Below are 14,061 nucleotides of genomic sequence, written 5' to 3' on the forward strand. Positions count from 1 at the left end.
TGATGGCTCTATTTCTGGCCCTAAAGCACTTCCTCCAGCAGTTGAGAGGCTACCATGTCCTAGTGCGGGTGGACAACACCTGGTCTCTGGTTCCTGTCTCTCAGGGCAATTTACATTCCAGGGCATATGAATGTGGGAGCAGTTGTTCTGTCCAGTCAATCTCTGACACACGGGGAATGGAAACCCCACCCCAAAATAGTCAGTCAATCTGGGAGAGATTTCAGGTAGAAGAGGTGGACCTCTTTGCCTCGCAAGATCAGCAAATGTCCCCTTTACTACTCTCTGACTCTTCCAGCTACCCCGGGTCTGGACGCCATGGCCCGTACATGGCCCTGGTTACGCCTTTATGCGCTTTTCCTGATAGCTCTAATCCCGGGAGTCTTGGCGAGGGTCCATCAACAGTGTTTGCGCCTCTTATTGATAGCGCCCTGTTGGCCGACCAGAGTGTGGTTCTCGGATCTAGTATCCCTCTTCAACGGCTCACCATGGGTGATTCCAATGAGGTGGGATCTTCTGTCTCAGGCGCAGGGGACGATATTTCATCCCCGGCCCGAGTTTTGGAACCTTCACGTTCAGTCCCTGAACGGGACCAACTAAGTCAAGCTGGTCTTTCAGCCAGCGTAATTAAGACTATTCTAAGTGCTAGGGCTCCCTCCCCTAGAAAAGCTTATGTCCTCAAATGGAATGTATTTGAAAGTTGGTGCATGACGAAGCAGGTAGACCCAGTCCACTGCCGAAATGTTTCAGTGCTGGAGTCCCTGCAGGAAAAGTTGTCCTCGGGCTTGTGCCCTAGTACCCTCAGGATGTACGTAACTGCTATTTCAGCCTGCCACGTCCTGATTGGTGGGGTTACTGTGACACAGTCCCTTTTGTGGGTTTTATCTATCGTGCTTGAAGAGCCAATTGACACCCTTTTTTTTTGAACCACTAGAGTCAGCGCCTCAGGTTTCTGACCTTTAAGATGGTTTTTCTAAGGGCCGTTACCTCTCTGAGAGGATTGGAGATCTGTCAGTCTCCCCATCCTGCCTAGACTTTGCCCCTGGGCTAGTCAGGGCCATTTTGCATCCTCACTGAACTATCTTCCGAAAGTTCCATTCTCAACATGCACCCTATTGTTTTTGAAGCCTTCTGTCCTCCGCCTTTTACAGCTTCGGAGCAGGAGAGACTTACTGTGTCCAGTACGTGCTCTTCAGATTTACGTCCACCGCATCAGCCAGTGGCATAAGTCAGAGCAGCTTTTACATGTTTTGGGGCCGCAACCAGGGGGGCGGCAGCCACTACACTGGGTGAGAGATGCTATTGCCCTCTCCTATGAGGCGCGTGGGCTCACTTCGCCTCTAGGAACCAGGGCTCATTTAACCAGGGGGATCGCCTCATCTACTGCACTAGCAGGATGTATTCCCCTGCAGCAAGTGTGTGACGCGGCGGCGTGGTCCTTTCCGCACACATTTGTTATTTTATAATCTGGATGTTCATGCCACTCCGGGCTCACAGGTCCTCGAGTCAGCTTTCCAGATATAGTTCTGAGACCTTCTCGGCCTTGTGCGCACACGCTACACAACCTTTGGGGTCCAGACACTTGCAGTGCGGCGGCGTTGGTATTCTCGTTCCCATAGCGTTTTCACGCAGCATCGAGTGTAGCCTTTGAAATGGAACGTCTCGGGTTACTTTGCTGTAACCCTGTTCCCTGAAAAGGCGGGAACGAGATGCTGCGTCCCAATGCCGCACTGCCTATGTGACCGGACGTCCGTTCAGACAAATCAATCTGAGGAATGTTTCCGGTTCACTCCTATTTATAACCTGCAGGTGCGTCTCATCAGATGACGTCACCCGACCGAGGTTATATAAGCAAAATTTGGCGTGTTTGATACACACATGCTTCACAACCGGCAACATGACAAGATGTTTCCCATAGCGTTTTCACGCAGCATCTCGTTCCCGCCTTTTCAGGGAAAAGGGTTACAGCAAAGTAACCCGAGACGTTTTTCTGTCAATATGGGGGGCTGTGTGTACATATACAGTGGGGGAAATAAGTATTTAATCCCCTACAGATTTTCTAAGTTTGCCCACTTACAAAGAAATGAAGGGTCTATAATTTTTATCATACATTTATGGTAAAGGATTGAGACAGAATATCAACCAAAAATCCAGAAAAAGCACATGATACAAATGTTATGAATTAAGTTGCATGTTGCTGGCAACTCAAAGTTACAGCTCTCTCCATAAATTTTCTATTGGATTAAGGTCTGAAGACCTTCTCCATGCCCTTAATGTGCTTATTCTTGAGCCACTCCTTAGTTGCCTTGGCAGTATGTTTGGGGTCATTTTCATGCTGGAAGACCCATCCGCATAGCATCTTCATTTTTCTCATGATTATTCTTACTCCATGAGGTGAAATCTTGCATACTGTATAGGGCCATTAATGGTTATTTTGTATTTCTTCCATTTGTAAATAATCGCTCCAGCAGTTGTCTCCTTTTCACCAAGCTTCTAACTGATGGTCTTGTAGCCCATTCCAACCTTGTGCTGGTCTAAAATCTTATTCCTGACTTGCTTTGACAGTTCTTTGGTCTTGCGGATGGTGGTGAGGTTTGAATGAAAGATAGAGATTTTGTGGACAGGTGGCTTTTATACACATACCACATTGTTGTTATAACCACCTTTTTAAATTAATATGTGTACCACAAGAGCACATAACCAGTCTGTGAAAGGCAGAATTATTGTTGGTTGGTAGGGGATCAAATACTTATTTCCCTTATTGAAATCTAACTTAATTCATAACATTTGTATCAAGTGCTTTTTCTGGATTTTTGGTTGATATTCTGTCTCAATCCTTTACCATAAACTTATGATAAAAATGATAGACCCTTCATTTATTTGTAAGTGGGCAAACTTAAAAAATCTAGGGGATCAAATACTTATTTCCCCCACTGTACATATACACACACATACACGTACATACATACATACATACATACACACACACCAGGAACTAACACTAACATAACATCACCACCAGTTGACAGGTTAATGGCCTCTCAAGCCTCAACAATGCCAGACCCGTTCCAGGGGCACAAGGGGAAACACAAGCACCCTGTGCTCTTTGTAGGTATTAATGTTATGGCTGATCTGTGTATATATAAAATGTGTAATACTAATAATAATTATTTACATCCATATGCAGTACCTGTGCAATTTCGTGTGAAGGCTCTTCTAGAGCTCTGAATGAATCCAAGGTAATCTTCTTGTACATTTCACCATACATCTGGAATTGATCCACTGTTTGTTTAGACATGTCCTGCTGCGATGACAAAATGTATTACATTTAGAATAAAATTACAAACAAAATAAAAATAAAAAATTACATGCTAAAAAAGGCCATAACAAAATGTATGTTTTAAAGATGCAACTATCTGTATTTTTGTCCTAACTGATGTTAAATACATTAAGAATTAATAGTCAATTCATCCTTAACATTTGATAACAAAACGTACATTTATCTCAGTTTAAGCTAAAAAAAAACAACTCCAGCAGAACAATGCTAACAATGCAAACAGACTTTAAAAACTGTCAAGAATTGTTATTGTCTCTCTGTCCTCATTCAAAAAAGAGGCTACTTAAAATGTCCAGTATTGCACTTCCCCTAAACTGAGATTGCAATACATAGTTGAGCCACAGAAATTATTATGCAAACATTGCACAACATTTAAAAACATAAAAATATTGATTAAAGGTATGTTGCCATTTAATTAATAATGATTGAACATTAACTTTCAAGATGTTAAGGTTCTCCTTGGGAGTGACAAGGATGGATAGGATCAAGAATGAGTTTATCAGAGGGACAACCCACGTTAGATGTTTTGGAGATAAAGTCAGAGGGGCCAGATTGAGGTGGTTTGGACATGTTCAGAGGAGAGATGGTGAATATATCGGTAGAAGGATGCTGAGGTTGGAACTGCCAGGCAGGAGGTCTAGAGGAAGACCAAAGAGGAGATTTTTGGATGCAGTGAGAGAGGACATGAAGTTAGTTGGTGTGAGAGAAGAGGATGCAGAGGATAGGGTTAGATGGAGGGAGATGATTCGCTGTGGCGACCCCTGAAAGGGAACAGCCGAAAGACAAAGAAGAAGAAGAAGATTGAACATGAACTTCCCTAGTATGTTGTGTAGAGTATGTTCATGCATTCCTTCATTAATTCATTCCCAAATTAATGATTGACAAGATTCCAAAGACAAATGAACAGATTTGTACCTGTTCTTTCAAGACTTGTCTCGGTATAGTCCACCAAAATGTTTCACTTTGTCCCAGTTGATAGATGAAGCTGGATCCATGCGTCTCACAGATGTTGCGTAACAGAAATATCTGAATCCATGGATTGCCAGTGTTAGACAAAAGCTCCTTCAAGTTTTGCAGGAGTTTAGAGTCTTCAGCATCAACTGTTCCTGCTGAGGTATAAAATATTACACATACTTTATATTTTTAGAACCATTTTACAGAATTTTTCCCTTTATCCTCAAAAAACCTTTAAAATATAAAAAGATATGGTTTCACTCCAAACACGATGAATGTATTTTATACTGTAATATATAAAAAGAAATTGCCCTCCAAATTGTGTCCAAATTTTATATTCGGCTAAACCAGTTACATTTATATTAATTTATAAAAATCAGAAGAGTTTGTATTGTAAAAGTTAAGAAACTAAAGGACCTTTAGACAGAACAGTCCTGATGGCATCTGAGGCAACTGTGATGGCAAAGCGCAGTTTTGCGATGGTGTGTAAATCCTTGGCGATCATGTTCTGGTCAGACTCACTGAACACACATGTACTAAGACATTTGATTGCCTCTTTGATGAGACGGCCTTGACTGGAAAAGTGGATGTGATCCTGTGGGACATTTTAATAAGTACAGTTTATACATTGCTGCTTGTGTGTTAATTACTGTACTGGTGTCTTAAAGATTTTTTACACTAGTTACCTGGACCTTTAAAACAGAACTGTATGTATAAATGTACTAGAAAAAAAAAAAAAATTATAGATAAAATGATTGGAAGTGAGATGAGAAAAGCAATGGTGACAACAGACCTCGATGCTGCGCACCACCATGAAGTAGATATCATCCGAGTTTCTATCATTTGATTTCACAGCCCCTTCAATGAACCTCTGAAGCTCTGGTGCCGTTTCCTCCATTCTGCTCAGAACACAAGTGCTGTTTCTTAATTTGAGAAGCAGTTTGAACGAAATAGTACAGCATGACAATATAAACGCCACAGTGCTACTAAATTCTACCTTCCGTTTGGCCTGAAGTGAACACAGGACTTATTTACTGACACTGCACAATATTTCACGTACATTAAATGGAATTTGATATGGAAATAAAAAAAGAAATTATTTAATAGATACAAAATTTTTGTCAATCTGACTTCATTGTGTCACAGCAAAAATACACAAAATTGATTAATCATATAGTTTCAGTTCTAACACTATACCAATATGGATACAAAGTGAAATTCATTAAAAGTTTGTTTTCTTAATTATATTGCAATGATTATATTCAGTGCATCACCTTTTAAATGTGCTAATTGAAACAAAATTGTCAAAATTATAAGACATTTAAACACAATACCCGCATTTCAGCAGGATCTTGAGTATGAGAGACTGGACAGCACGGTCTGGCTTCATGCACTGCTCTAATGTAGACCTCACACTTGAAACTGAGAAAGGAATTTGTAACATATTTATATCCCTGAGATTAAACAATTTTACATAATAAGATAAAATTCTTATCTGTATTTTAATGTACTTTACTTAGGCTTGCACAAAGATAAACAGATTTAAATAGCCTAATTCTTTAGACTCCTTCACTACTTCAACTTCAACATTATTATTATTATTATTATTATTAATAATAATAATAATAATAATAATAATAAATAGTATTTTAGTGCTTTATTGAATATAAAATATTAGTAAGTCTCTTCACTGATCACCTTCTGGAGCTGGGCTACATCCTACATAGTCCATGAGCTTATTTAATACTTTTTCAGTCAGTTGCTCTTTGCTGCTGATGAAGTTCCACATGAACTCCACAAAGAATGAGTTGCACTTTCTTCTAAATCTGTTGACTTTTAGAAAAGTTTCTCTGGGGAAGAGAAAAGGGGAAAGGAAAACAATTAAACTCATGTATACTTACTGTTTACTGTATACATTTCTGAATTTCTGTACGCCAAAATAAAACGGTAAAAAGGAAATAGAGATGTTCCTACTTGGCCACAACTCCACATGGTTTGTAATCTTGGGTGATCTGTTTTTTGCACTTCCTACACTGAGTGTCACTGTGCTCTCTTAAACAGGATAAGTGAAACATGTGTCCACATTCCACCTCAGCTGTGTCGTCCTCAGTGAAGTCCTTGTCGCAGTAGCCACACACGACGCTGATGACACAAGAGAACAAAAATATTACTTTAGCGGCATAACTTTAAATTATTATATTGATAGCTGAGTAACATTTAATAGTGAATATGTTAGAAATTTGTGGTATGTGTAAGTTTATCTTAAGTTTATTCTCCTTTCACACATATTCCAGTGTTTTTTGTGTTCTCCCACCAGACAGAATGCGTTATACAAAATGGTATTTTGTACTATGTGAGTGTATTTACCTTCACAAGACATACAGTATGGTATTACCACTGGATATTATTTCTACCAAGGGTCATTTTGCATGTGTGTGCTATACTGTACATAACGCTTTCCTTAACTATTAACATTGACAGGTAACATTATCAGCATTTATACACCATATTTTTTTAATAAAGTGAATTCATGAATAAAATGCAATAAAATAAGCAAAATAATACAAAGCTGCTTTACTCTCTTAATTAATACTTAACTTGATGTTTAATTTGCTACATTTATAAGTAAGAACGAATAGTAAGCAAGAATATCTAATTGAGCTGACAGCTGGTTCATTAATTTGATTATTGGTTTAAAAGGAAGTAATTAATCAATAAAATTTTGTATACACACTGATCAGACATAACATTATGACCATGGACACGTGAATGTTTAATGGATCACAGATGGCATCAGGATGCACAGAAGGCAAGCCAGCTGGGGAACTTTAATGCTCTGAGCAAAATCCTGCTGGGAATCATTGGTTCCTGCTGTTCATGTGAACTTTAAACGAGAGGGGATAACACGGCACATATCGGGCAGAGCCCCGCCCTCACCTCGGCTACTCGGACCAGATCTCTCTTACGCTAATCCCAGCATAAAGACCACTTGTCAGGCGTTCAAAACCAGTTTTGAAGCAGGTGAAAGTGAAGACAGCAGAGAAGATCATCAGGGTCTCTCTCCCCTCTATCTGAGACATCTACACCACACGCTGCATCCGCAAAGACACCAGCATTGTGGCTGACCGGACACACCCATTACACACACACCCATCACACACACCCCCCTCATACACAACCCTCTCACACACACCCCTCACACACACACACACACACACCCCTCACACACACCCCTCTCACACACCCATCACACACATCCCTACACACCCCTCACACACACACACACCCCTCACACACACCCCTCACACACAAACCCCTCACACACAAACCCCCCTCACACACACCCATCACACACACCCCTCTCACACACCCCTCTCACACACACCCCTCACACACACCCCCCTCACACACACCCCCCTCACACACACCCCCCTCACACACACCCCCCTCACACACACCCCTCTCACACACACCCCTCTCACACACACACCCCCCTCTCACACACACACCCCTCACTCACACACACCCCTCACACACACCCCTCTCTCACACACCCATCTCACACACCCATCTCACACACACACCCCTCACACACACATCCCTCTCACACACCCATCTCACACACACCCATCACACACACCCCTCACTCACACACACCCCTCACACACACACACCCCTCACACACACCCCTCACACACACACCCCCCACACACACACCCCTCACACACCCCTCTCACACACCCATCACACACACACCCCTCTCACACACCCATCTCACACACACCCCTTACACACACCCCCCCCCTCACACACACCCCTCACACAAAAACCCCTCACACACACCCCTCTCACACACCCCCCACACACACACCCCTCTCACACACACCCCTCTCACACACACCCCCCCCCTCACACACACCCCTCACACAAAAACCCCTCACACACACCCCTCTCACACACCCCCCTCACACACACCCCTCTCACACACACCCCTCTCACACACACCCCTCACACACACACACCCCTCACACACACACACCCCTCACACACACACACCCCACACACACACACACCCCTCACACACACACACCCCTCACACACACAAACCCCTCACACACACAAACCCCTCACACACACACACCCCTCTCACACACCCATCACACACACCTCTCACACTTACCCATCTCACACCCCTCACACACAAATCATTCAGTTGGTCATAATATTATAGCTGATACCTATAAAAAAGATTTCATTGATTCTGTCGACACCCTAGTTTCTGGGTCTGTATTTTATGATTTAAATATGTGAATAATGTATATTGGTTGTGTGTGCTAAAGTGAAAAATTTTTTTTCTCAATTGACACACTCACATGAACACATTACAAGCATTCTTGTTACATTTAGCCAGAATCGCTGTGACATGATCGATCACACTCTCCATCTGCTTCCCTTCTTCTGAGTTTAGTTTCTATACAGTGCATTTAAAATATCAAGTGTTATATACAGGAAGATAATTTCGAATAATTAAAGATATATGTTAAAAATGACAAAAAGGACAGAAATACTCTGTATTAAAAATACAGATATACAAAATACCTTCCATGCAAACAGCAGATTTCTCACGAGAAAGGTCAGAAGTTTTTTCTCCATTTCCTGCTCGTTTTGCAGAAGGTGGTCCATCAGTAAATAGATTATCCAGATATTTTGCCAGAAAAGTCTAAAATGTAATATAGATTTTAATGATCTTGTTTATTTCCTGAAACTACTCTTCTGCAACTTGTATTTCCATGTGTTGTTTGAGGTGTTACTTTTTTTTAAATGGTTAATCATTTAAACCCTGAAACAATTAAACTCTGCAGTTACTGTATCCCAAAATTGATCTATTCCTTCATAATAAAACTAAATTAATAACATTTAAACACAGAAACTTAAGACCATTGTCAGTGTGTATGTAGAAATTTAGCTTAGAACATACCTGATTTTAGTGAGTAGCGTTTCTGCATTTTCAGCATGACGTGTCACCAGAGAGTCCTCTGAAAGGATCAAGTCAACAGCCACAGACACAGACTTCACTTTCTTTAGCCACTGCTGGCAGCTGTTGAAGTCTTTCAGCTCACTTTCTTTTGGCTGAAGGCCCTGAAGTACCTGATTAAGTGCCTTAAAAATACCAATATTAATGTGTTTATTGTGCATTATTATCTGTGATTGTGTTGTCCAGCTGAGATGAAAGACTTTTAAATAGCAAAACTGAAAATCAAGCAATAAATCCTACCTCAGTTGCTTCCCCTGCAGTGACCACATCTGTGTTTTGTAAAAATAAACTGTATAAAAGTTGATGGTTGTCATGCATGTATTTGTTAACTACATACAGCCAGGGCAGAGGGACACCTTCAGGATCATTTCCCGTTAAATCATGATAGAGACGTGGTGTGAGTCTTGTGAGTGTTTCTGAAAAAGACTGTAGGAAAGAACCAGTGCACATTCTTTTAGTTTATAAAAGAAATTAAAAGTAAGATACAACATCCATCTGTTCTATAGGAAATAATGTCCCATAGGAAATCATGTAAATGCAAATAATCTGTTTCAGACACCCAAAAGTGTTATCAATACAGTATTGCCAAGGTTCCACTCTACATAAAATCTAGCAGGAGTTTATTTTTTTACTTACTTTATTTAGGTCATGTGGAAACAATGGCATTGAGATGTTTACAAGATCTTCAGAAAAATTGGCAAACAGGTTATGGTCTTTTGTTATGCTCTTAATCCAGGGAAGAGGTATCAGTTCTTCAAACTTCTCCAGGTACTCCTTAGCAGGTCTAACAGCTGGCCCTTAAAGTACATATGATTGATTTAATATAAGTAAGTATGTATGTATGTATGTATGTATGTATGTATGTATGTATGTATACATGCATGCATACACACATACTGTACATATTGCACATACTTACTGTACACCTCACCTATGTAGTGTACAGTACTAGTCAAAAGTTTGAACACAAATTTGAATGTACAATACTGGATTTTGTAAAAACTATGAAATAGCACATATGGCATTAAGTAATTACGTAACAACAACAACAGTCAGTTGTTCTTTTAAGACAGCAAGGTGAGCTATTCTGGAAGAGTCAACTGTTCAAATGAGATTATTGCGTATTTAGGATGCCTTCAGCATTGTTTTACAAAAAACTAAACTTTTACAATGTAAAAAAAAAAAACACCCAAAAAAGGCCATGGAATTAGGTGTGTCCAAACTTTTGATTGGTAGCTTATGTTTATGTTCTTGCAATGTGTGTGTCTAGTAAATTTGCTTTTAGTTTAGGGTTTTTCCTTCTTATAATGTTTTCTTTAATAAATCCATAGTCCAAGGTCTATCATGTCAATTCCAGTATCAGGTCTATCATGTTAATTTCAATAAGTAGTGCAATGTCAACATGTAGACATAGTTTTGTGGCATTTGTTCTTCAAGCAGCTCAAACCTCTTGCATGTGCATGCATTACCTTTCAGACTGATGACACATGACCATATCTCATCAAATTTCTCTTTTAAAGCCCAGCTAAATGGGAAATGACATGTCCATGACTTAGTGTGGTCACCACTCGTTGAAAGAATGGATACTTTCCCTTGAAAGCTGGAAAAAAAGCTGAAATTTATTTCTCAAAATTCTAAATTCCAAAGTAAATTACAGTATGTGTATATAAGTTCCAAGATTTAATCTATGCACAAACATACTGTATGTACAATACACATGTAACAGCATTGACCATGGGTCTAGTAAGATACTTGTTTGAGTTGTTTGAATTTTAGGATGTACATTCTGCCTTGATAAAAAAAAAAAAGAGATAATACTGACGTAGTGACTGGAATCTTCAGCAGATCCCACTGATCCTCCTGAAATACTCGCAGCCAGAAGTCAGTCTTTTCTGTCGGTTGATTATTGATCAGATTATCCAGGTTATTGTCTCCATCAATGACCGCCAGTATGTGGGCTAGAGCTGAGGCCACAGTGTCCTCCAGATGAACCCACAGCACATGTCTGGAAAACAAATATTATTGTTCTTACACAATTATTTCATTATTATTTTTCTTTTAATGATAAGTTTAATAAAAATGAATTATGCACAATACAGTTATTTACCTAAATGAGCTGCCTTCTGCAACAAAGCCATCAGAAAGTGCCTGAGCAACAACCCAGTTCTCTTTTCCCTTTATTTTCTCCTGCTCTGAAAGAAAGCTGACTATTCTTCTTTCCATGGATTTAATGAAAGCATCAGACACTGAGGAGAGCAAATTCATCAATATGTACATTTAGTCATCAGATTGCATGGAAGTATGCATCACAGTAATTGTATTTTCTATAGACAATTGTGTACAATTATACACTACAGTTACTGAGGAGCCCACAAAAAATTATACACACATCAACAGTCATTATCTATGCCCTTCTGTAATTGAATTGAATTATGGCAGCAGTGTGTAGTATTATGTTTCTTCTAAAGATGTCAGTAGTTGCAACTTACAACTAGCTCACTCACTCGCTCATTGTCTATAACGCTGTATCCTGTATACAGGGTCATGGGGGCCTGGAGCCTATCCCAGGAAACTTGGGACACGAGGCGGTGTATACCCTGAAGGTCTTGCCAGTCCATTGCAGGACACACACATACAAGCAGTCACACACTCTTTTGCACATTATGGGCAATTTGGGGAAAGCCAATGAGCCTTATCTGCATGTCTTTGGACTGCAGGAGGAAACCGGACTACCCAGAGGAAACCTACCAAGCACGGGGAGAACATGCAAACACCATGCACACAGAGGCGGGAATCGAATTTGACTGGAAAATGACCCAAGAGCTGCAAGGAGACAGTGAACCACTAAGCCAATGTGCATACTTATAAGTTTCTGTTTCTGAAGAAATATTAAGGGAATTAAAATTTATGGTCAAAAGTCTGGTCAATAAAATTTTCTTTCAGCCGAGGTCTGTGGTGCTTCACAATACTGATTTTTATTAGCCTCATGGTTTCGGAACGTATGAGACGAATTGATTTTAAACTTGCATGAGGAAGAAGGAACATACAGTACATTGATCTGTCCACTCATTTTTGAAGGTTCAGTTTTCATAGTCTACTTTAATCTTATTGAGGTAAGCCATGCTGTGTGGCTCTATTGTTTCTGTTTCTTTTGTTGATTGGCTTTGTTGAGTGATGTGTATAGCCATGCACATCTATTACTGGTATATTAATTATTCTAATTTATCAGAAAAGCATCAGGGTCCGCATGGAACTGTCACTTGGTCCGGATCCAGATATTTAGTGATGCCTGCTATATATAATAAATACCATACTTAAAAATTAATAAGTAAATAGCATTACAGGGGAATATTTAGATGACGGTAAAAAAAGAAATATAGTACAATACCAGTTTTCAGATGAAAACTATTTACACTGCTGGAATTTGCATAAAAATATAAAGGAGCGAGCAGCAAGCTCAGTAAAACCTAACAACTATTTTACTTATAGTTCTGTGCAAAGGTTGTGGGCACATACAAAAATATGGCTTAAGCAAAAGATGCTTTTGGAAAAATTTCTGCATAAAAGAAACATCTATAAAGAGCAATAAAGAGCAATAAAATAAACAGTCAATATTTGGAGTGAAAACTTTTTTTTAGAGTTTAAGACACAGATTTGTGAATTTTTCTAAGAAAACTGCTGTTGGATTTTACTTAGCATGCTGGAGAATACAGTATGAGTTCTTCTGGTAACTTTGTCACACTCGCTCCATTCTATTTTTATACAAATCCCAGAAGCCTACATTAGGTTTTTTGTTTCCACCTGGTCTTGTACTATATTTCTTTTCTTACAGTAATGCATATATTCCCCTGTAATGTTATTTATTTATTAATTTTTAAGTTTTATATGGAAATACTAAATTATTTTGTACATAATTATGCAGACATGATAATCATACAGTATATGGCAAAATTGGTACAGCATATAATATGGTACTTTTGCACAGTACTGTATTTTGTAAATATTGTTTTCTTTGTTGGTTTTTGGTGCACCTTTTTGTTTAGTTTGTGTGTATAATACACTTTTGTTTTTTGCTAATTGCTCGTGTTGTCCTTCTTGTTTGTGGGTTTTTAAAATATCACCAACACCAAAGATAAAGACCTCATTAATAACTGGGGTTGTATAATTAATCTGATCATTACAACTGAGGCAATTATGCAAAAATGTTTAAACTTGACTCCTCACCAGTGTATTTCTTTTGCAACAGCCCATGGAGAATTTCTACACGTGTTGTTGCTCTTTGTGTGTTATCTGCTTTGTCACGCAGCTGCAAAATACCCTTCTGTAAAGATTTCTTCATTAGCAAGAGTGTGTCAACCAAGACATCCTGCAATCAAAAATTGGGATTAAACATATGTGAATTTAAATATTAACTTGAAAACAACAAATAGCCCAGCAGAAGACACAAAGAACAAATAAAATGATTAAAAGAAAGCTTCCATCATAACAATAAATCTGGCAAATATTTTGCGAAATATATGTAACAAAATAAAGATAAAACAACACTCTAGATTATTAAGGACACAGCAGTGGAGCCGACCAATTCTCCAGAAGAAATAAAACTTTCAATGTTTTTTTACAGCAAATTATATTAATCAGCAAAAGACCTGAATCAAAACAATATCAATTCATTCTTTAACAGTATCAACCTACTGCAACTTAGTGAACATAAAAAAAATAGCCTGGAACCACCCATATC

General features: G+C 39.2%; 1 protein-coding gene across 1 annotated transcript in view; it reads right to left on the minus strand.

The window, feature by feature from the left end:
- LOC128509711 (E3 ubiquitin-protein ligase rnf213-alpha-like) overlaps nt 1-14,061 on the minus strand; it is a 101,799-nt gene that overhangs the window by 26,254 nt on the left and 61,484 nt on the right. The window contains exons 31-46 of the mRNA XM_053481544.1: nt 13,548-13,689; nt 11,431-11,569; nt 11,146-11,328; nt 10,793-10,923; nt 9,960-10,120; nt 9,564-9,749; nt 9,267-9,448; nt 8,888-9,008; nt 8,662-8,759; nt 6,263-6,430; nt 5,987-6,138; nt 5,623-5,710; nt 5,082-5,187; nt 4,706-4,883; nt 4,250-4,443; nt 3,188-3,301 (exon numbers count right to left, since the gene is read on the minus strand). Of these exons, the coding sequence (XP_053337519.1) occupies nt 3,188-3,301; nt 4,250-4,443; nt 4,706-4,883; nt 5,082-5,187; nt 5,623-5,710; nt 5,987-6,138; nt 6,263-6,430; nt 8,662-8,759; nt 8,888-9,008; nt 9,267-9,448; nt 9,564-9,749; nt 9,960-10,120; nt 10,793-10,923; nt 11,146-11,328; nt 11,431-11,569; nt 13,548-13,689 (2,343 nt within the window). The remainder of the gene's footprint in view (nt 1-3,187; nt 3,302-4,249; nt 4,444-4,705; nt 4,884-5,081; nt 5,188-5,622; nt 5,711-5,986; nt 6,139-6,262; nt 6,431-8,661; nt 8,760-8,887; nt 9,009-9,266; nt 9,449-9,563; nt 9,750-9,959; nt 10,121-10,792; nt 10,924-11,145; nt 11,329-11,430; nt 11,570-13,547; nt 13,690-14,061) is intronic.

The sequence above is a fragment of the Clarias gariepinus genome, chromosome 21 (assembly GCF_024256425.1).
Source record: "Clarias gariepinus isolate MV-2021 ecotype Netherlands chromosome 21, CGAR_prim_01v2, whole genome shotgun sequence".
NCBI classification, from domain to species: Eukaryota; Metazoa; Chordata; class Actinopteri; order Siluriformes; family Clariidae; genus Clarias; species Clarias gariepinus.